The sequence below is a fragment of the Suricata suricatta genome, chromosome 4 (assembly GCF_006229205.1).
Source record: "Suricata suricatta isolate VVHF042 chromosome 4, meerkat_22Aug2017_6uvM2_HiC, whole genome shotgun sequence".
Classification (NCBI taxonomy): domain Eukaryota; kingdom Metazoa; phylum Chordata; class Mammalia; order Carnivora; family Herpestidae; genus Suricata; species Suricata suricatta.
In genome coordinates, this window is record NC_043703.1 from 14,610,905 (window position 1) to 14,630,945 (window position 20,041).

Below are 20,041 nucleotides of genomic sequence, written 5' to 3' on the forward strand. Positions count from 1 at the left end.
GTAGCCCTCCCTGCGCCCCTTTGAGGCCTGCCGGGTGCATATGCTCTCCACCCCTTATTGTGCAGGTGGTCCTAGACCTGACCAATGTCCAGAATTGGCAGGGCTTGGGCGGCCTTTTGAGAAGGCCACCAGTTGGCTTCTAACTTGGCTTACTCTGGTTCAGTTATTGGGCGGGGCTTCGGTATCTGTTGGTCTTGGTTTTAAAATGCTCCAGGCCAAGACTGGGATTTTACTATTTAGCTACGGTTAGGCCGGTTCGGACTGTTGATGTCAGGACCAGACGAGCCTGCCAGTGGTCATGCCAGAGCACTCTGTACGGCCCTTTTTTTTAAATAAAAAATATGTCATTATTATTTTTATTATTTATTATTATGTTTGAGAGAGAGAGAGACCATGTGCATGTGTGAGTGGGGGAGGGGAACAGAGAGAGAGAGAGAGAGAGAGAGAGAGAGAGAGAGAGAGAGAGAGAGAATCTCAAGCAGGCTCCACAAGGTCAGTACTCAGGGCTCAAACCCGTGTCCCATGAGATCATGACCTGAGCTGAAATCAAGAGTCAGACACTTAACTGACTCAGCACCTAGGCGCCCCTGTATGACACATTCTTAAACTTGAGCCTCTGTGTCACCTGGAAAAGTTGGTAAGATACAGAGTTGGGCCTCACTCTAGAGTCTCTGACTCATAGTTCTGGGGTGTGGCCCGAAGGTCTGCATTTCCAACAAGTTAGGGGATGCCGAGCCGCTGGTCTAGGGCTCCCATGTTGGGAATCTCTGCTGTACTGAAGATTGGTCACTGGTAATGGGTTCTTGAGCTCTGATCTCTGTGGAGACCTGCCGAAAGCCAAGAAGCTGACCCTCTGCATAGCTCATGACCACCCCTGCCGTGTCCTGCCATCCTTCTTCAGTATAAACCCCTCACCGGCTATGAGCTTCTGGAGGGGATTTGGACCCGTGAGGATGAAATGGGTTTATGCCATTAATCTTTGTTTTGGGGGCCGAAGGGCGACCACCAGTGGCCTGTGGCTACTCTCTGGGGCCAACATTTGAAGGAAAATTGTATGGCTTTTCTAGAAACATAAAAAGCATAAGACAGTGGTTCTGGCCCAGGGGATTTGGCCACCCAGGCAGTGTCTGGAGATGTTTTTGGTTGTCACAGCCTGGGGTGGGGGGTGCTACCGGCATTGTGAGGGTAAGTCCCGGGACGCTGCTCACCATCCTGTGGTACATGGACAGCCCCCAGACCGCAGCGCCCAGCCCGGGGTGTCAGCAGTGCTCAGCTTACGAACTTCTGCTTTGAGTGGAAGGGGGCTCACATAATGTAGGGTGGGTCTTTTTAAAATACTGTTTTTAAAGTTTATTTGAGAGACAGATAGTGGAAGTGGCACAGGGACAGAGAGAGATGGAGGGAGGGAGGGCGGGGGAGAGAGAGAATTCCAAGCAGGCTTCATGCTATCAGCACAGAGCCTGATGTGGGATTTGAATCCATGAAACTGAGAGATCTTGACCTGAACCAAACCCTAGACTGGGCTGCTGAACCGACTGAGCCACCTAGGCGCCCCTGGTGGGGTGTGCCTTACTGTGAAATCTTTGTGCTTCTTGTCTGTCCCCCCTCCAGTCCCTGCTCTTGGGTGTCCTTGGCCCTGAGCACCCTTCCTCCCCCCACACCTTGTGCCCCCAGCTCTGCCCTGATGGATCCACCAGGTTGGGCCACAGGAGCATCCGGTGACCGGTTAGCAGTGTCCAGGGCAAATTAACCACTCATTAATAATTAGCTACAGGTAGAAGTGTTTTAAAATACATCCTTTCAACAATAAATGACTTATTTGAGTGGGATGAGGGCGTTCGTTGAATGATTTACTGACCTCAACTGACCTGCACATTCCCCTTCTCCTGTAAGAGCCCGGACAGGGTTCTAAGAGTGTTCTCTGTCCCTGCTTCTCAGCCAGGAGAGAGTTTTGAGGGACGGACTCCTGAGCTGCCAGCCACAGGGGGCACCACAGGAGGACAGGCTCGCCCTCATGGAGCTCTTGTTCTGGAGCGGAGAGAGACAAAGTAAGATTGTAGTAAGTAGGTAAAGAAGGTTAGAAGAGGGAATAAAGGAGGGAACCAGGGTGTGTTTGGTTTTTTAAGAGAAGGTAGCCTAGGCCTTGTAGTAAAAGTGACTGAGTTTGGGATCTGGAGGAGAGAAGACACAGTTGTGGGAGAAAATGGGGAACAGCATTTATTCTTAGCAGAGGGAACAGCAAACAGAACCTTGGAGCCACTGAGGCCAGTGTGGCTGGAACACGGGACAGGGGTGGGGGTGGAGGTGGGGGACTCCGCTGGAGATGGGCTGGGGAGCCAGCAGGGCCCCGGTCACGCATGCTGCTCCATTAGGAGGTCAGGTATAATTCTGCAGCAGCAGAAAGCACGGCCTTGTGTTTTTAAGAAATCATCCTGGCGGTTCCGTAGAAAGACAGGGAAACAAGGAGTGCAGGCAGGCGAGGCAGCAGGCAGGCGAGGCAGCAGGCAGTCACAGCTCCGAGACCTGGTGGGGGGAGCAGAGGTGCCGACAAGTGGATGTGGCCAGGAGGCGGTGGCTCTGGGAGGAGTTGATGGCTTGGGTGACGGGCAGGGAGGCGTCCAGTGGCCACCGGGCCTCAGGTTTGAATGGTGGCCGGGTTGGTACTTACAGACGGGGAGAGGGGAACAGTCCTGCCTGGGACATCAGGAGTTCCACTGTGGACATGAAAGGGAGCTGCCTCTTCGGCACCTGAGAGGAGCTGACAAGGAGGCACTTAGCCCTAGGAATCTGGGGTTTGGCGGAAGAGGTCTGGCTGGCGGCAGGCGGCTGGTATTGGAAGGCGGGGCGTGGGCCGCTGTCCCCTAGGGAAAGCACAAGGCTGCACTCCAGAGAGTGGCTTGCAGAATAAGTGAGAGGATGGCAGGTGCACAGTCACAGCCGTGGATGAGCCTGGTGGGGGTCCGGAAACCCATCCTTCATGTATTCATCAGAAGATCGAGAGTCAGGAAGGTTCCAGAAGAGATGAGAACAAGAATGCCAGTGGCTGGGGTTTGGGATGCCCTCTGTATTGGGTTTGGAAGTCAGTGACAGTGATGCAGGGAGTGGGGTGAAGCAGGACAGTGACAGAGAATGTTGTAGATGCAGCAGTGTTAGCAGGTGCCGGGAGTGTGCACAGCCAGGAAGCACTGCCCAGTATGAGGCTGGAAAACAACTGGATCCTGAAGGGCCACCTTGAGGCCACAGGAAGGTTGTGTCCCCAGGGGCCACCCAGGGGTGTGCTAAGAGCAAGGAGCTGAGGGCCCAGGGGAGTTTGCTGGCCATAGGATGGAGTTCAGAGACTTTCATGGGGGGCAGGGAAGGAGGGTTGGGGCCAGCGGTCAGACTGTGAGTGGCAGGTTTCACTTATGGGGATGAAGTGTCCTTTATGAGGGATGACGGTGAACAGTGGGGAAGAAAGCATTTGATTGACTGGCCAGCTCTTCGGAAGAGTCCGCCTCAGGCTGTCTCGGGCCCAGAGAGCATCTTGGGTGATGATTGAATCCTGCGTCTACCGGTGGCCTGTGCTGGCTGTACTAACTCGATAGGGTATCACCTGCTGGTTGCCTCCTACTTGCTAGTTCCAAACAGTGGTGCTTCAATCCCTCCACGACCTTGTGAGTTGACAGGCAGGCCTAGGACCTTATGCCTGATTCTTCTCACTCACTGAATTGTATGCAATGATTTTAAAAGATGGGGATTAGGACTGTCATCCATGCATGATGGTTATAGTCTTGGTGTTTGGTGGTGGTGTGGGGACAAGGGCCACAAAAAAGAGGTATGGATTAGCTAGTGGGAGAGGAGGGAGATAGGAAGGAAGGACAGCCGTGAGCCCTGGAAGCTCCAAAGTCGAGGTCGGGGCCACAGCATGGGCCCCAGGGGGGAGGGGACCAGGGTAGTGACCCATTTTGGGATAGCTCACCTGCAGGGTAGGTGTTCGGATCTTGCACTGGCTGGGCTCCTGGGACATCTGTGTCCGGGTACCATGACATGCCAGGCTCTGTGTCTGGTAGTGATTCCAGGCGGTATGTGAATTGTCATTGCCCCAAAGGGCTGATGGTGTGGTGGGCTGGAGGGAAACCCTCGGGTGTATGGAGTGCTGGGCAGGGGGCGGGGAGGAGAGCGTGAGCCGTGGAGGGAAGCACTGTTGGGGCGGAGTGGGGTTGCAGGACGGCTCACTCGGCCGTGATCTGCAATTGACTGAGTGTCTCCGGGCATCAAAGGAAGAGAAGTTGACATGCTGTGGTCTCAGGTCTCCACGTCCAGTCCTGACCTAAGTAGGCCTGCCATCAGACGGAAAAGCAAACCTTCGGCCTTTGCTGGTGTCCATGGGGCTCAGCCTGGCTCTTTGGGATTTGGGCACCCAAAGGCACTGGGAGAGTCTTTAAATCAAGGGCTGTAGTGAAAGAAGTTTCCTTAATTAACTTAAGTTATTAGACCCTTTTTAAGGAGGCCCACATGTGATTACTTAAGGGCTATGTCATTGTAACTGCTGGTATTTGTCTGGTGGTTTTTTTTTTGTTGTTGTTAAAAAAATTTTTTTTAATGTTTATTTTTGAGACAGAGACAGAGCATGAGCAGGGGAGGGGCAGAGAGAGACACACACAGAATCCGAAGCAGGCTCTAAGCTCTGAGCTGTCAACACACGACGTGGGGCTTGAATCTACCAACTGTGAGATCCAGACCTGAGCTAAAGTCTGACGCTTAAGTGACTGAGCCATGCAGGCGCCCCTCTCTCTCTGTTTTTATTTTTTTACTTTCTTGTCCCTGTGTTCATCTGTTTTGTTTCTTAAACGCCACACTGGCATGAAATCATATGGTATTTGTCTTTCTCTGACTGATGTATTTCACTTAGCTTTAATACAGTAGCTCCATCCACGTCGTTGCAAATGACAAGGTTTCATTCTTTTTGATGGCAGAGTAGTATTCTGACGTATGTATACACCACCTCTTCTTTATCCATTCGTCCGTCGATGGACATTTGGGCTCTCTCCGTAGTTTGGCTATTGATAGTGCTGCTGTAACACCAGAGTGCGTGGGCCCCTTCCAATCAGTGTTTCTGTATCCTTGGGATAAATACCTAGTGGTGCAGTTGCCCAGTCATGGGGTAGTTCTATCTTTAACTTTTTGGGGAACCTGCATACTGTTTTCCAAGGAGGCTGGATGTTGAGTTTATGCAGTATTGAAGGCAACCCTGGCTGAGCCCCTCAGCAGCCTTGGAGGGCGATCTCCCCATTTGCCGAAGGCCAGTACCGAGAGATTGTGTGGCTAATTCCAGGTCACATGGCCAGAAAGTTAGCGAAGTCTGGAGCTCCTCCTGAGGCACACCCAGCAGAAACGTTCTCATTAAATTACAAAAAATTGTGGTAAAATACACGTAACATAAAGTTTGCCATCTTTTCTTAAGTGTTTATTTATTTGAGAGAGAGAGAGAGCGAGCAAGCGGGCATGAGTGGGAGAGAGGGAGAGAGAGAAGCCCAAGTAGGCTCTGCACTATCAACATAGAGCCCAAGGTGGGGCTTGAACCATACAGTGTGAGAGATCATGACCTGAGCCGAGGTCGGATGCTTAACCGACTGAGCCCCCCAGCCCCCCGCTTAACCATTTTAAGTGTAAGTTCAGTCACATTAAATGCATTCACACTGTTATTCAACACTTCATCTTGCATTAGTGTTTCATCAAGCACGGACTTACCCTCCCTCCCCTGGCCCTCAGGACCACAGTTCTGTCTCTTCATATTTGACAACCCTAAGTACCTCCTGTAAGCGGAATCATAATATTTGTCTTTTGTGGCCCCACCTTTTACGTTCCCACCCACTGTGTGCCAGTGCTCCAATTTCTCCACGTTCTTGCCCAACTCGTTTATATTCTGATGTAGTGGCCCTGCTAGTATGTGTGAGGTGACGTTTCATTGTGGTTTTGATGTCCATTTTCCAAATGAGAGCATCTTTTCCTCTTCAGAAACAGAATTTTAAAGCGGGCCTCTCAGGGCACGGTGTCTGCATGTGGGCCGTCCCACTGCCAATCGCCTGAGCACTTCCTACAGGGGAGTATCTGGAATCAGCGGCCCAGTGGTGAAGCTCACAGATCTGTACCTTTGTCCTGGAAGGAAACTGCAGAGATTTTAGGTGACTGGGGTCCTGGGGTCCCCAGCACCCTTGCTGGGACTTGAACCCAGCCTTCCAGCTCCTGAACTGGACATCTTGGAAGTACCAGGCTACCGGGGCGAGCAGAATCTGAAGTTCAGTTTCTCTTTTTTTGTTCTTTTGTGTTTTTTAATGTTTATTTATTATTGAGAGAGAGAAACAGAGCATTAGTAGGGGAGGGGCAGAGAGAAAAGGAGACACAGAATCTGAAGCAGGCTCCAGACTCTCTGAGCTGTCAGCACAGAGCTCGATGTGGGGCTCGAACCCACGAACCACAAGATCAGGACCTGAGCCACCCAGGTGCCCCTTTTTTATTTTTTTTTTTAAATGTCTTTTTTTTATTTTGAGAGAGAAAGACAGAGCGTGAGCGGGGAAGGGGCAGAGGGAGCGGGAGACACAGAAGCCAAAGCAGATTTCAGGCTCTGACACAGAGCCTGACGCAAGGCTCGAACCCACAAACCATGAGATCATGACCTGTGCCAAAGTCGGATGCTTAACTGACTGAGCCACCCTGGCCTGCCCTTTTTGCGTTCTTTATGATTCATAGACTTTCATTTATTCAACAGAAAATCCTGTTCTGTACCCACTGTTGTACTAGGGAGAAAACAGTGAGTAAGAGAAATTAGGATCTCTGCTTTCACAGGCAATGGTCTGGCCTCAGAAATTTCTTTACCCTGGCAAATCAGTGAAATGGTGTTTATCATCAGGCCATCTCTCTGTACATTAATTATTCTCATCTAAATAATGCATAATGGATTTGTAGAGTTGTTTTTTTTTTAATTTTTAAATTTATTTTGGGAGAGACAGAGAGGGTGAGCAGGAGGACAGAGAGAGAGGTTGAAAGAGATTGCAAGCAAACACCTCACTATCCACCCAGAGAGGGAGACACAGAATCTGAAACAGCCTCCAGGCTCTGAGCTGTCAGCACAGAACCCAACTCGGGGCTCGAACCCACGAACTGTGAGATCATGACCTGAGCTGAAGTCGAATGCTTAACCAACTAAGCCATCCAGGCACCCTGAGCATGCAGTTCTTGGCCTTGGGGTTGTGAGTTTGGGCCCCACGATGAATGTCGAGATTACTTAAAAAGAGAGAGGGACACAAATCATGAGAGACTATTGAATACTGAAAACGAACCGAGGGCTGAAGCAGGAGGGGGAGAGGGGAAGCAGGTGATGGTCATGGAGGAGGGCACTTGTGGGGAGAAGCACTGGGAGTTATATGGAAACCAATTTGACAATAAACTACTATAAAAAAAAATTAAAAAAGTGCTCTGCAAAAAAAAAAAAAAAAAGATCCTAAAAAACCCCAACAACACCATTAACTGTCTTCCCGATGCTGTGACTTTTCATCCCTGGGACTTCTCCTTCCATGACTGGAAGCCTGAACCTCCAGCCCCACCTTTGCACCTCCCCCTCCCCCCCCATTCTGTTCCCTGTGTTTATGGGTCCGATTCCACTTTTCGTTTATTCGTTTTGTTTCTAGACTCCACATATAAGTGAAATCATACGGTATTTATCTTTTAGACCCCCCCCCCTTTTTAAACAAACGCCACGCGTGTAAGTTCTAATGACACAGATGTGTAGTTTGGAGATGTGTCACTCTCCTTTTCTCTTAATTTTTACCAGGTGGCTGAACCCCTTGTTTAAAATCGGTCACAAACGGAGATTAGAGGAAGATGATATGTATTCGGTGCTTCCAGAAGATCGCTCAAAGCATCTTGGAGAGGAGTTGCAAGGGTAAGCCATGTGTAGGAATGAGAATTTCCATGCGTGTGTCTCGTGGTTCGTGATGGGTCTGGCCTGCCTTTAGGCCTTTCCGGAATCAGCACACTCCCCTCCCCTTAGGCTGTCCCCTGGCTTCACCTACGTTGGTGTCAGGGGGAAAGGGTGTGTTTCCTGTGCCTTTGTGGGATGGAGGTGGCCAGCGCAAAGGCCACGGATGTCAGATCTGTCCCCAGAGATGCTATCACTGGGGGAAGCTGTCTGGACTCGAGTCTCTTGTGCCGGATTGCTCACGGCGCTGTAAATCCAGCAATGCTTGGCCGTGACTTGTTTCACGAGACTGGACCGTTCTCCCTCGAGGCATCTTTCTGGTGCTTCAGATGCCGCACCACACATCTTTCAGGAGCCCCGAACACCGGGTGAAGCGCCGGTGAAGCAGCCACAGAGGGCGCTGGAACAAACAATGTCCTGGAATCAACACTTAGCTTTGGCTTTGACCGCTCCCCGTTTGGCCCCGTAGCCGGTGTGCACTTCTCACCGGGCTTTGTTTCTCTTTCAGGCACTGGGATAAAGAGGTTTTGAGAGCAGAGAAAGACGCACGGAAGCCTTCCTTAACGAAAGCGATCATTAGGTGTTACTGGAAATCATACCTGGTTTTGGGAATTTTTACGCTAATTGAGGTAAAAGCTTTTATTTAAAAAAAATTTTTTTTAAATTTATTTTTGAGAGACAGAGAGAGACAGCATGAGCAGGGGAGGGAGGGTCAGAGAGAGAGAGAGGGAGAACAGAATCCAAACACCGGCTCCAGGCCCTGAGCTAGCTATCAGCACAGAGCCCGACGAGGGGCTCAAACCTACGAACCGTGAGACCATGACCTGAGCCGAAGTTGGACGCTTAGCTGACTGAGCCCCCCAGGCGCCCCGAGGTAAAGGCTTTTATACACATACACAGTGCGTCGTTTCTCAGCACGTGGGATGGGCACTGCGGTGGTGGCACTACTGGGGGCAGGGGCAAGTGGATTAAGGTCTGAGGATAAAACATGTCTAGGGAACATGATGTAGCTCAGTGGTGGTGTTCATCTTCAGATCGGGCAGATACTTCAACGGACCTCACGTGGGGTGGGGGTGAGGGGGTTATTATTTATCTTCCAACTAATTAGAATGCAGTGCTGCGGGAGGAAGGGGCTGTGAAGCCTCATGACATGTGGGATAGTGTCGGTGCTTGGTAAGTGCAATAAATGCTAAGAGTGATCCTTGACCCAAAGACGACTCGCCAACCTCAAGGAATATGTGTGCTCTGGTTTGGAGGCATTCCGTTTGGAGAGAGCCCAGAATAACACAGAACATGTTACAGGTGCTCAGCAAATAGTAGCTAACTGGACCAGGCCAGATCTGATAACTGCTTTCCCAAGAAGGGATTATTGCCTCTCCCTTCCAGGGGTGCAGAGCCCCGGGGCTCCGTGTGGAGGGTGGAGCTGGCCAGAGCTTCCAAGAACACGTTTCTCTAGGTAGCTCTCTTTCCAGAAGGACCTGTCCTACAAGCCAGAACCCTGTCGTGTAGGAGCGCTGGCTTCATCAATTCTGGAGGATTCACAAATGACTTGTTCTGGCTTCCTGTCCCTGGTTATGGGGGTGGACTGCTGGTTGGAAGGAGGGCTTTGGTAGCAGGGCATTGCGGCTAGTGTAGGAGTGATGTGCAGCGGAAAACCAAAGGCAGAACGTCCTCATGTCCTTGACCTCTGTTACCCTGAAGGGCCTCCATCCAGCTCCTCCAGTAAGACTGTGTTCTCTGGGCACGGTACCAGTGAGCCTGGGCGTGTTCTGGGCTTCGGCCCCCAGGAAGGATGCTTCCTGTCTACCTGGGTGGCTCATGCTTTCTGTGGTCCTTCAGTACTGCCTTAGGGACGATGGTGGGCCTGTGAGTGTATGCGGGTCATAGGGATGGAAGCTGTGGTTGCCAGGAAAACGTTATTTTAGGTGGAGAAGGGCAATGACTTGTGCTAAGTGCTGGGCGTGAGGCGGGCCGGCTGGTGGATTTGCATGGGGGAGGGGCAGCTCTGGTGCACAAGGCTCTGTTGTACCTCTGTCCTCTGTAACTGGAGGAAACCAGAGGGTCTGTCAGCTAACAGGACTGGATGGTCTGGGGAGACTGATGACAAAGGAGGATTGGCCAGAGGGTGGGGACAAGTATATGGGGCACCCATCACCACCTAGATAAATGCCGTAGCTTGTCAAGGGCAGGGTGGAGATGCAGAGCATTGGGATTCATGGGGGGCAAGGGGAGGCAGAGGATGCAGGAGCCCCTTGGGCCACCCTGGCTTGTCACTGACCCTGGACAAATGTCCCAGTGATGGTGTTTCTACGTGGTCACAGCAAGTCTCAGTTTGAAATGTACCAGGTGACAAGTTGGTGTTTCTGTGGCCGGTGTATGTGTGCGTGCAGTATTTCCTGATCAGACGTGGCTGCTGCCCTCACAGAGCGGAGCACTCGTGGATTCTGCTTGGCAGGAGGCCCTGGAGCCTTGGCGTGGGCCCTGTGTCTGGGTGGGGGAGGCAGGCCTGTGTGACCTCAGTGCTGGCTGGTGTCCTGGAGCAGCCTTCCTCTGCTGTCCCTGGTTCTCTGCTTTCCCTTTACTACGAGTCCTGAAAAGACGAGGCACCAGAAGGGTGGCCCTCGTGGTGGGTTTAGACTTCGGGCTTCCCTTGCCTAGTGCGCTGCCGCGTTCTGGGGTAGGGTCTGCCCACATGGCGGCTGGAGCCCGTCTCAGCCTGCGCTGTAGGTCTTCGCTGGGTTTGGGAGAAGAGCCCTGAGGTGCAGAGGCTGGGCTTCTCCCTGAGAGGAGACGCCCCACTTCGGTGCAGGGAGCACTGATGACTGAGCTGTCTGGCCTGCGGCTGCCTACCTGGAGGTCCCGGGATGGGGGCCTGGATGAGGGTGCAGCTGGTAAGAGTGCCAGCCTCCTTCAGGACGTTGGGTGTCAGGGAGTAGAGTGTAGCAGATGTGGGGGTTCGTGCTCAGCAGCATTAGCGTTGGTAGTGGCAGAAGTGGGAGGGGCTCATACCTGGGAGTGGTCGCGGTGGCGGGCTGCGGTGGCACAGTGCTTGGGCTCAGCAGGGGTGTTGCTGGCAGTGGTGGCGGCGGTAGGTGCGTACTCAGCGGTGGCGGCACTGGTGGCGGTGGCGCTGGTGCTCGGTCTCAGCAGGGGTGTTGCTGGTGGCAGCGGCGGCGGCAGCAGCAGCACCGTTACTGGTGGCATTACTACTACTGCTGGCGGCGGGAGCCGTGGAGACTCCTGCTCAGCAGTCGTGTTACTAGCAGCAGTAGAGGCCGACTTTGTAGTGACAGCAGTGACAGTAGTAGTTCGTAGGATGGAGCCGGATTCAGTGTTGGGGTGCTCTGACTGACGAGCCTGACCATCGTGATGGCTGGCAGCTCATCCAGTGGTGGGAAGGCTTCTTTTGAGGACTTTGACTTCAGGGTCTCAGATGCATGCATCTTGAATGAACTTGGCTTAGGCATAAAAGTTAAGATGCTAAGAACTCCCTGGATAGGAAGTGAGACTGGGGGTTGCCACTTCTGAGCTCTGGTGGCCGTGTCCCCTGGGAGCTGGAAGTGGCTAGGGTGTTGACACCGGCAGCAGCAGCATGGTGTCTTGAGGTCACCCAGGAGTGCATTAGAAAGTCACCTCTACTCTCCACTGTCCCCAAGTACCTAAGTTCTTAACATCCATCCACACTCTTGGTTTTTCTTTTTCTTTTTTTTTTAAGTTTACGTATTTTGAGAGAGAGAGTGTGTGAGCAGGGGAGGGGCAGAGAGAGAGAGAGACAGACAGAGAGAAAGAGACAGAGAGGGAATCTAAAGTAGGCTGCACATGGTCAACTCAGAGCTCGAGGCTGGGCATGAACCAGTGAGATCATGATCTGAGCCGAAATTGAGAGTCAGATGCTTAACGAAGTAGGCCGTCCAGGCGTCCACATCCATCCACATTCCTAAGACACCATCCTGGGTGAGCTCCTGGGGACCCACCAGCAGGAACACCGGAGTCGCAGGGCACCTGGATGATCTGGGCGGCGGCTGAGTTCTCTCCATGGTAATAGCAGGTGCACCCGGCTCCCTGCTGAGAGGTGGTGTCCCTGTGAGTCCCCGAGTGGGTGTGTGTGTGCACGGGTGCCAACCCCAGGTTAGTTCCAGGGTGTGGTGCCTTCCCACATGGAGGGGGTGGTGACAGCCTGGAGTGTACTTGGGCAGCGGCCGAGTCAGGTGCGGAGGGGATCCGGGCTGCTGCCTGGAGTGTGCGTGCTCCTTTGTGCTGTGCCGAGGCCCGTATCTGGGCGGTTTCCAGTATAACAGGAGACGGTGGCCTCCGAGGTGACCCTTCTCGCTGCGTGTCATTAAGAGAAAGTGCGCCAGAGCCTTTATTCCTGGTGGTGGGAAGCTGTGGCCGCTCACGGGGTTAGAGCACAACCGGAAGTCAACCTTGAGTTCTTCTCCGGCAGCGCAAAGAGCCTGAAATCCAGCGCTCACAACCCTTGTTTTCCTAGACTTCCCTGTCGACACTTTTCTGTTCTGGAGAAGTGAGAAATGGTTTTAGTGGTGGAGCTAAGTGAGGATCTCTTACCTTTCAAAGTCCGTTCTCAGGCACTATTTTGGGTTCACAATGATTAAAGGTAGTTACTGAGTTTGGTGCAATGAATGTTAGTTTATTATTTTTATTTTTGTTTTTTTACCATTTATCTTTGAGAGAGAGAAGGAGACAAAGCGCCAGCGATGGGGGACAGAGAGAGAGGGAGACACAGAATCCGAAACAGGCTCCGGGCTCTGACTGTCAGCACAGAGTACCCTGAACCCACAAGTGGCGAAACCGTGACCTAAGCTGAAGTCAGACGCTTCGCCGACTGAGCCACCCAGGCGCCCCAGAGTATTAGTTTAATAACTCACTCTATGAAGCAGCTTCTTAAGTTTTTTTCTTTTAACATTAATTTTTTTTGGGAGACAGAGACAGTGTGATTAGGGGAAGGGCAGAGAGAGAGGGAGACACAGATTCCTAAACAGGCTCCAGGCTCTGAGTTGTCAGCACAGAGCCCGGCTCGGGGCTCGAACCTACAAACCGTGAGATCATGACCTGGGCCGAAGTTGGACACTGAACCAGCTGAGCCGCCCACGCGCCCCGCTGTTACGCAGCTTCTTCTTTTGTGATGTCCTGTGCTGCTTGCTGGCCTTTGTGTTTTAGGTAGTGGAGGATCTGAGCTGGGCCTGAGGATCTTCAGGAAAGCGTCAGGCTTGCTGGTGACCCACGGTCTCCAAGCAGTGCTCCCTCCCAGCCGGCGCCTGGGCAGGGCCTTCCCCGGGCGCTCCCGCAGCACCAGCGGGGCCGGCGGGGCGTTTCCTGCGGACCGGGGCGTCTGGCCTGGGTGTTCCGTGCAGGCCACGGCGAGGCTTTGGAGGCTGGATTTCAAAGGAGTGAGAACCTCCGTCCAGGTATCACTGAGGGACATGGCAAGGCTTGCAGACCTGTTGAGCACCGTGACCTTGCAGGCAACCACTCACTTGAACAGAACAGCCTGCGAGTTCCTGGCCCGCCTGGCCCCTGTGTGCATCTCTGTGGGGACATGGTGGGGGCAGAACAAGTCTCTTCCTGCCCTGAGCCCCAAGGGCAGTGAGGAGTAGCCTGCAGCCTCACCAGGGACATGCCTAGGTGAAGACTCCTCCCCACGCCCAGAGACTCTTCCCCAAGCCACTGGGGCCTTTGCTGGGAGAGGTGCGGTCTCTGCCTGCGCCGTGCTCCTGGGGTGGCCGGTGTGCCCCCAGGGCCCGTGCCCTGACCGGGGAAGGGGGGTCAGGGGGGCCGGGCGTAGGTCTGAATTCCCCGGGGCGGTTTGTACCTCAGCTTAGGGCCATTCCTGGAGACCTGCTCCTGGGCTTGGCACTTATTTTATTTTTTTTTTAACATTTTTTTTTTAGGTTTGTTTGTTTATTTTGAGAGAGAGAGAGAGAGAGAGAGAGGGAGGGAGAGAGAGAGAGAATGAATGAGCAGAGGGAGGGGCAGAGAGGGAGGGAGAGAGGGAATGAATCCCTAGTAGGCTCCACACCATCAGTGCAAAGCCTGACTTGGGGCTTAAACTCAGAAACTTCCAGATCATGTCCTGAGCTGAAGTTGGACACTAAACTGATTGAACCACCTGGATGCCCCTAGGTGACTTGTTTGAAAAAGATTGCATTCATAATGGTTAAAGTAAAAGATCTGCTTAGAAGGGAAACTTCTAGGGGCGCTCAGGTAGTAGCTCAGTCGGTTAAGCTTCCGACCTCAGCTCAGGTCATGATCTCGCAGTTCATGAGTTTGAGCCCCACGTTGGGCTTTGTGCTGACAGCTCAGAGCTTGGAACCTGTTTCAGATTTTGTGTTTCCCTCTCCCCTCTCTCTGCCCCTCCCCTGCTCATGCTCTGTCTCTCAAAAATGCTTAAAAAGTTAAGAAAGTAAAGAAGTGAAAGTTCAAGTAACCCCCTTGAAAAGTTGGCTTTTATGATCAACTTTTTTCAAGAGTCCTTGTCCTGTGTTGTTGCCTGTAAACAGCAGCGGGTTTTACAAGCCCGTGTGAGGCTGGCCTCTGTCACTAAGAACAGAATAGGTCTCACGGCCCTGGGTGGCTTAGTCAGTGGAGTGTCTGGCTATGGCTCAGGTCATGATCTCAGTTTGTCGGTTCAAGCCCTGCATCAGGCTCTGTGCTGACAGCACGGAGCCTGCCTGGGATTCTCCTCTCTCTCTCTCTCTCTCTCTCTCTCTCTCTCCCCCCCTTCTCTCTCTCTCTCCCCTTGCTCCTGCTTGTGTGTATGCTCATTCTCTCTCTTGCTCTCACTCAAGAAATAAACAGCAGCAAGAAGGATAGACTAGATCTCTTCCCAGGACTCCTCTATAATAAGGTGATCTTAGTTTATACTGATGTTTGTGCTGGTGTTAGGGTGCTTTGAGCAGTTGTATCTCATCTAGTTGTGCCCGGACTCCTCTGAAGGCAAGGCAGGTATTTCTGTGCCTCGGGTAGGGAGGTGCAGGTGTTTCTGCCAGGGCTTCTGGTGGCTTGCCCTGGGGTGTATCCGCCCGCAGGGCTGGGACTCCCCAAGGTACAGTCTGGAGTTTTGGCTTCGCTGTGTAAGCCTCCAGATTTCCATCTCTGTAATCTCCGAAACAGTCTGTTCTGTGGCCCTGTGTCTTTGGGTTGCTTTCTTAAACTCTTAATTATTCTTGAGATGAATGATTGGACATGCTGGACACGTAACAGTGAGCCTTTGTTCTTGAGATCTGATGGTCTTCCTTGAGAAACAGCATTTCCTTGTAGTCACGATGTCACGAAAGGCAAGGCAGTCGGTGAAGCCTGGGAACGTGTGTGCGCATGTGCGTGCAGCGTTGGGTTTAATGTCACAGCCATGTGATGGGATGGGAACATCTTTCTGTAAATGTCCTGAAGGAACTAGTTGGTTGGGAAGGAAATGCATTTTAGTTTAGTCTCGGGTTTTGTTTTTGTTGGGTTCCCTTGCCCTTTTGTGCCGTGGATTCCTCGCTCGGGGCAGACAGAAAGCCTGTTGGTTATTTGCCAGGTCTGGGTTCATCAGGAGAGACTGCCTCAGGGGAAATGCTTGTTTCAAAGTCCAGTACTTGAAAGATTTCTAAGCTTTTGGCACGGGAGGAAATGATGGTGAGACCCTGTGTGTTTACCTTTGGTGATGTGATGTGCATTTGCATTTGCATTGAGTGTTTGATTTTCTTTGATGCCAGAGGAAGGTGACCTATAAGAATGGAAGTAGGGGCACCTGGGTGGCCCAGTCCGTTAAGTGTCCGACTTCAGCTCAGCTCATCATCTCACGGTTTGTGAGTTCGAGCCCTGTGTTGGCCTCTCTGCTGTCAGTGCAGAGCCTGCTTCAGATCCTCTTTTTCTGCCCCTTTCTCTCCCTCTTTCTCTGCCCCTCTCCCACTTTCTCTCTCTCTTAAACATATAATAAACATTAAAAACAAGTGGAAGTAGGTTGTGGGGTGGAGTGGCCATCTGGGAGGGAGGGGCGACTTTTGCTGTTACTTTGGGGAAGAATTGCTCTCGCAAAGGCCTAGGAAGCTCCAGAACCTCCTCCCTCGTTGGTGAAGAATTTTAATTTTTTCCTCAGGGAGTAAAATAAATGATAAAAATTCTTCTCAACTAGCACCTGCCATGTAGGGCTGATAGAGAACCATTGGTGGCACGATTCTTGGTTTGGCTAGTGCCGTGTTCAACGGTGACTCCGGGAGGCTGGGCTTCTGGGGGTAGAGACCCGCTAACGGAACCCCACTGCTGAGAGCCTGGGGGCCTCTCAAGCCTGGTCTTTCTCCTTCCTCCATCACAAGTTGGAGAATGGACCCCGTTCCCTGGCTCTCCTGCCACGGGGAGTTTGGGCTGGGAAAGATCGGAGGGTTGAGAGCGTGTGGTTGGAAGAGTGAGCTTCCCATGGATTCTTGACTTGGCTCTGGGCTGGGACGCTGAGCGTGCAGATGAAGTAAGTGGGCAGCCTGTGGGCCTGGGCAGCCCACGCGGAAGCAGATTCCTTACTCTTTTATTTATTCACCACTTTCTTCCTTATTCATTGTAGGCCAAGACTTATGGATTTGATCGTTTGCCAAATGCATTTTCAGACTCTGGCTGTTGTATTTATGGGGCATCCTCAGGGACCCTAGGCACGATGTGCTAAAGCTATGTTGCCTTGGCACTTAGGATTTTGGCTTAGGTTTAAGCCAATACCTGTTTGTCGTAAAGAAGGAAATCGTTCTGTTTTTCTTGTAGATCCGTGATGAATGTAGTACTTTGTTAAAATGCTTTTTTTTGGGGGGGAAAAAAACGTGTTAGCGGGGCGCCTGGGTGGCTCAGTCAGTTGAGTGTCCAACTTCAACTCAGGTCATGATCTCACGGTTCGTGGATTTGAGCCCTGTGTCCTGTTCTGTGCTGACCGCTAGCTCAGAGCCTGGAACCTGCTTCAGATTCTGTGTCTCCCCCTTTGTCTGATCCTCCCGTCTTATGCTCTGTCTCTTTCTGTTTCTCAATAATAAATAAACATTAAAGAAAAAAAACCAAACATGTTAGTAATAAAAGTAAAGCTCATGTTAAGAAAAATTGGTATGATATGTATTTCTCATTAAGGCTTTTTTCTTTCCTTTTATTTAGGAAGGCACCAAAGTAATCCAGCCCATATTTTTGGGGAAGATTATTAATTATTTTGAAAACCACAATCCTGCTGATTCCGTGGCCCTGCACGAAGCTTACATCTACGCCGCGGTGCTGTCCGCCTGCACGCTCGTTCTGGCCATACTGCACCACCTCTACTTTTACCATGTCCAGTGCGCTGGCATGCGGCTCAGAGTTGCCATGTGCCATATGATTTATCGGAAGGTGAGTGTCGTTTGGTATCGGCGTCTGTTCCTCACCTGAAGCATTGGAAGCATCTTGTGGCGGGGAGGGGGGGCTCCTGGGTGCCCCAGCCTGACCAGCTGACTCTTGATTTCAGCTCCGGTGATGATCTCACGGTTGTGAGATCAAGCCCCGCGTCCCGCTCCAGTGTGGAGGCTGCTTAGGGTTCTCTCCCTCTCCCTCTTCTCTGCCCCTCCCCGACTTGCTCTCTTTCTCTCGGGGTGGGGTGAAAAATGGAAAAAAAACCATTTTGGGGAACTTCGTAAATTAAAAGTTTTGTGGAGAATCCTTTAAACCTTACCAGAGAAGCTTGGTATTTATATCAGGCGAATTTTTCTTTTCCCTTGTAAGTGGACTTTACTGATCTATAATGAAAGTTTTCTATTGAGATCAGATCAAGGGCTGCCTTTGATAGCATTTGGCCGCAGGCTATTGCAAAATATTCTATTTGTAATGGAGTCTAATTAAAAAGTATCTTAATTAATTAAAAAGACTAATTAAAAAGTATCAAAAATATGTATCAAATTGATTTAGGCATGAAAAATTTCCATTGTTCTCATGCCATAAATCTCCTAGTTGTATGTATAGAAATGCTGCTCATTAAAACTTATTTACATTAGAATTTTTTTTATGAGGGACCTCCTGTGAAATTGGATCTATAAAATTGAAGCTAAGAGAAAAAATTCTATTTGAGAAAGAGAATAATTGTATTTTTTAAATGAACCATTTGATCATGTTCAGTCTAATTGTGTTAAAGAAAAATATAAATACTCTTTGCCAAGCACATTCTTTGTGTTCGTTCCATAGTTGTGGTGGTTTTTCAATTAGCAATAATCGTGCCTTGGAGAAACCTCATTGGCCACGATCCTGCCACCGTGCAAAGCTCGGTGGTGGTTTTTAATGGTACTCAAGAAAATTGTGATGTTTGGGATGAAACTTTAAATTTTATGCTATAAAAATAGCATAGGAGAGAACTTACAATTGCGTCTTCTTTATGTTGCTTTCGATTCACGTTATTATTTTCTGCAGTATTTTCTTCTTTTTTAGTGTACCGCGTAGCAGTTTTAGGGACAATACCTGATTGGATGTGTTCAGTATTTTTGAAGATTTTTTAAAAATGTTTTTTAATTTATTTTTGAGAGAGAGAGAGAGAGAGACAGTGTGAGCAGGGGAGAGTCTGAGAGAGAGGGAGACACAGAATCTGAAGAGAAGCTCCAGGCTCCAAGCTGTCAGCACAGAGCCTGACATGGGGCTTGAACCCATGAACTGTGAGATTATGTCCTGAGCCGAAGCCTGACGCTCAACCCACTGAGCCACCCAGGTGCCCTGTGTTCAGTTTTTTGTATTGAGAAAATGCCATGAAGTTCTCCCATGCTTTACGCTGATCTTAACTAATATGAGGGGAGCAAGGATTTCAGGTGTTTTCCTAGAGGAGCTGCCACAGACATTCCAGCGACCGGAGACAGCTCAAGGGTTTTGCACAGATTTGATCCCAGATACCACTTTGCCTTGGGCCGTTTGCTTTAAAACTAAAACCACAGGGGCACCTGGGTGCCTCAGTCGGTTAAGCATCTGACTTCAGCTCAGGCCATGATCTCACGGTTTGTGGGTTTGAGCCCCACGTTGGGTTCTGTGCTGACAGCACAAAGCCTGGAGCCTGCTTCAGATTCTGTATCTTCCTCTCTCTCTGCCCCTTCCTGTTCGCACGCTGTCTCAAAAATAAATAAACAACATTAAAAAAAATTTTTTTGAGAGACAGAGAGAGACAGCGCGAGCAGGGGAGGGTCAGGGAGAGAGGGAGACACAGAATCTGAAGACAGGCTCCAGGCTTTGAGCTAGTTGTCAGCACAGAGTCTGATGCGGGGCCCGAACCCATGAACTGAGAGACCATGACCTGAGCTGAAGTCGGATGCTTGACCGACTGAGCCATCCAGGCACCCCCAAAATAAATAAACATTAAAAAAAATAAAACCAAGACCACAGGGGCACCTGGGTGGCTCAGTTGGTGGAGTATCAGCATCGGACTTCTACCTAGGTTGGCTCATGATCTTCCAGTTGGTGAGTTTGAGCCCCACATAGGCTTGCTGCTGTCAGCCTGTCCACACAGAGCTCGCTTCAGAATCTCTGTCCTCTTCTCTCTGCCCCTCCCTGCCTGCATTCTCTCAAAAATAAATATAAAAAAAATAAGAACACAAACACCTCTTTTTAACTGTATTTAACTGAGAGTTGCTAAGAGAGTAGATCTTAGGTGTTCTCACCACACAGACAGAAGGATAACTGTGAAGTGATGGATAGTTAGCTGACTACAGTGCTTGCTTCCCAATGTGTATCCAAATCAAAGTATGACACTGTACACCCGAAATATTTATGATTTTTCAAAGTTTATTAGTTTTTAAGTAATCTCTACACCCAACATGGGACGTGAACTTATGACCCCAGGATCAAGAATTTCATGTTCTTCCTACTGAGCCAGCCAGGTACCTCTATATATACAATTTTTATTAAGTCCGTATTGAGAGATTAAACGAAACAATTTAAATTTAAAATATTGCTTCTTGGGGGCTCCTGGGTGGCTCAGCCGGTTAAGCTCTTGATTTAGGCTCAGGTCGTGATCTCACGTTTGGTTGTCAGATTGAGCCCCATGTAGAGCTCTGTGCTGAGCACGGAGCCTGCTTGAGATTCTCTCTCCCCCTCTTCCTCTGTCACTCCCCTGCT

The 20,041-nt window shown here is 50.7% G+C and overlaps 1 protein-coding gene and 1 non-coding gene across 2 annotated transcripts in view; one reads left to right on the plus strand and one right to left on the minus strand.

Moving 5' to 3' along the window:
- Positions 1-3,194: 3,194 nt before the first annotated feature.
- Positions 3,195-20,041, plus strand: part of ABCC4 (ATP binding cassette subfamily C member 4) — a 204,316-nt gene continuing 187,469 nt past the window's right edge. Inside the window, exons 1-4 of the mRNA XM_029938444.1 lie at positions 3,195-3,247; positions 7,811-7,921; positions 8,466-8,586; positions 17,084-17,308. Coding sequence (XP_029794304.1) covers positions 3,195-3,247; positions 7,811-7,921; positions 8,466-8,586; positions 17,084-17,308 — 510 coding nt within the window. The remainder of the gene's footprint in view (positions 3,248-7,810; positions 7,922-8,465; positions 8,587-17,083; positions 17,309-20,041) is intronic.
- LOC115290885 lies at positions 18,065-18,211 on the minus strand. Its single transcript, XR_003908269.1, has one exon. It is a non-coding gene; the product is annotated as a U4 spliceosomal RNA (small nuclear RNA).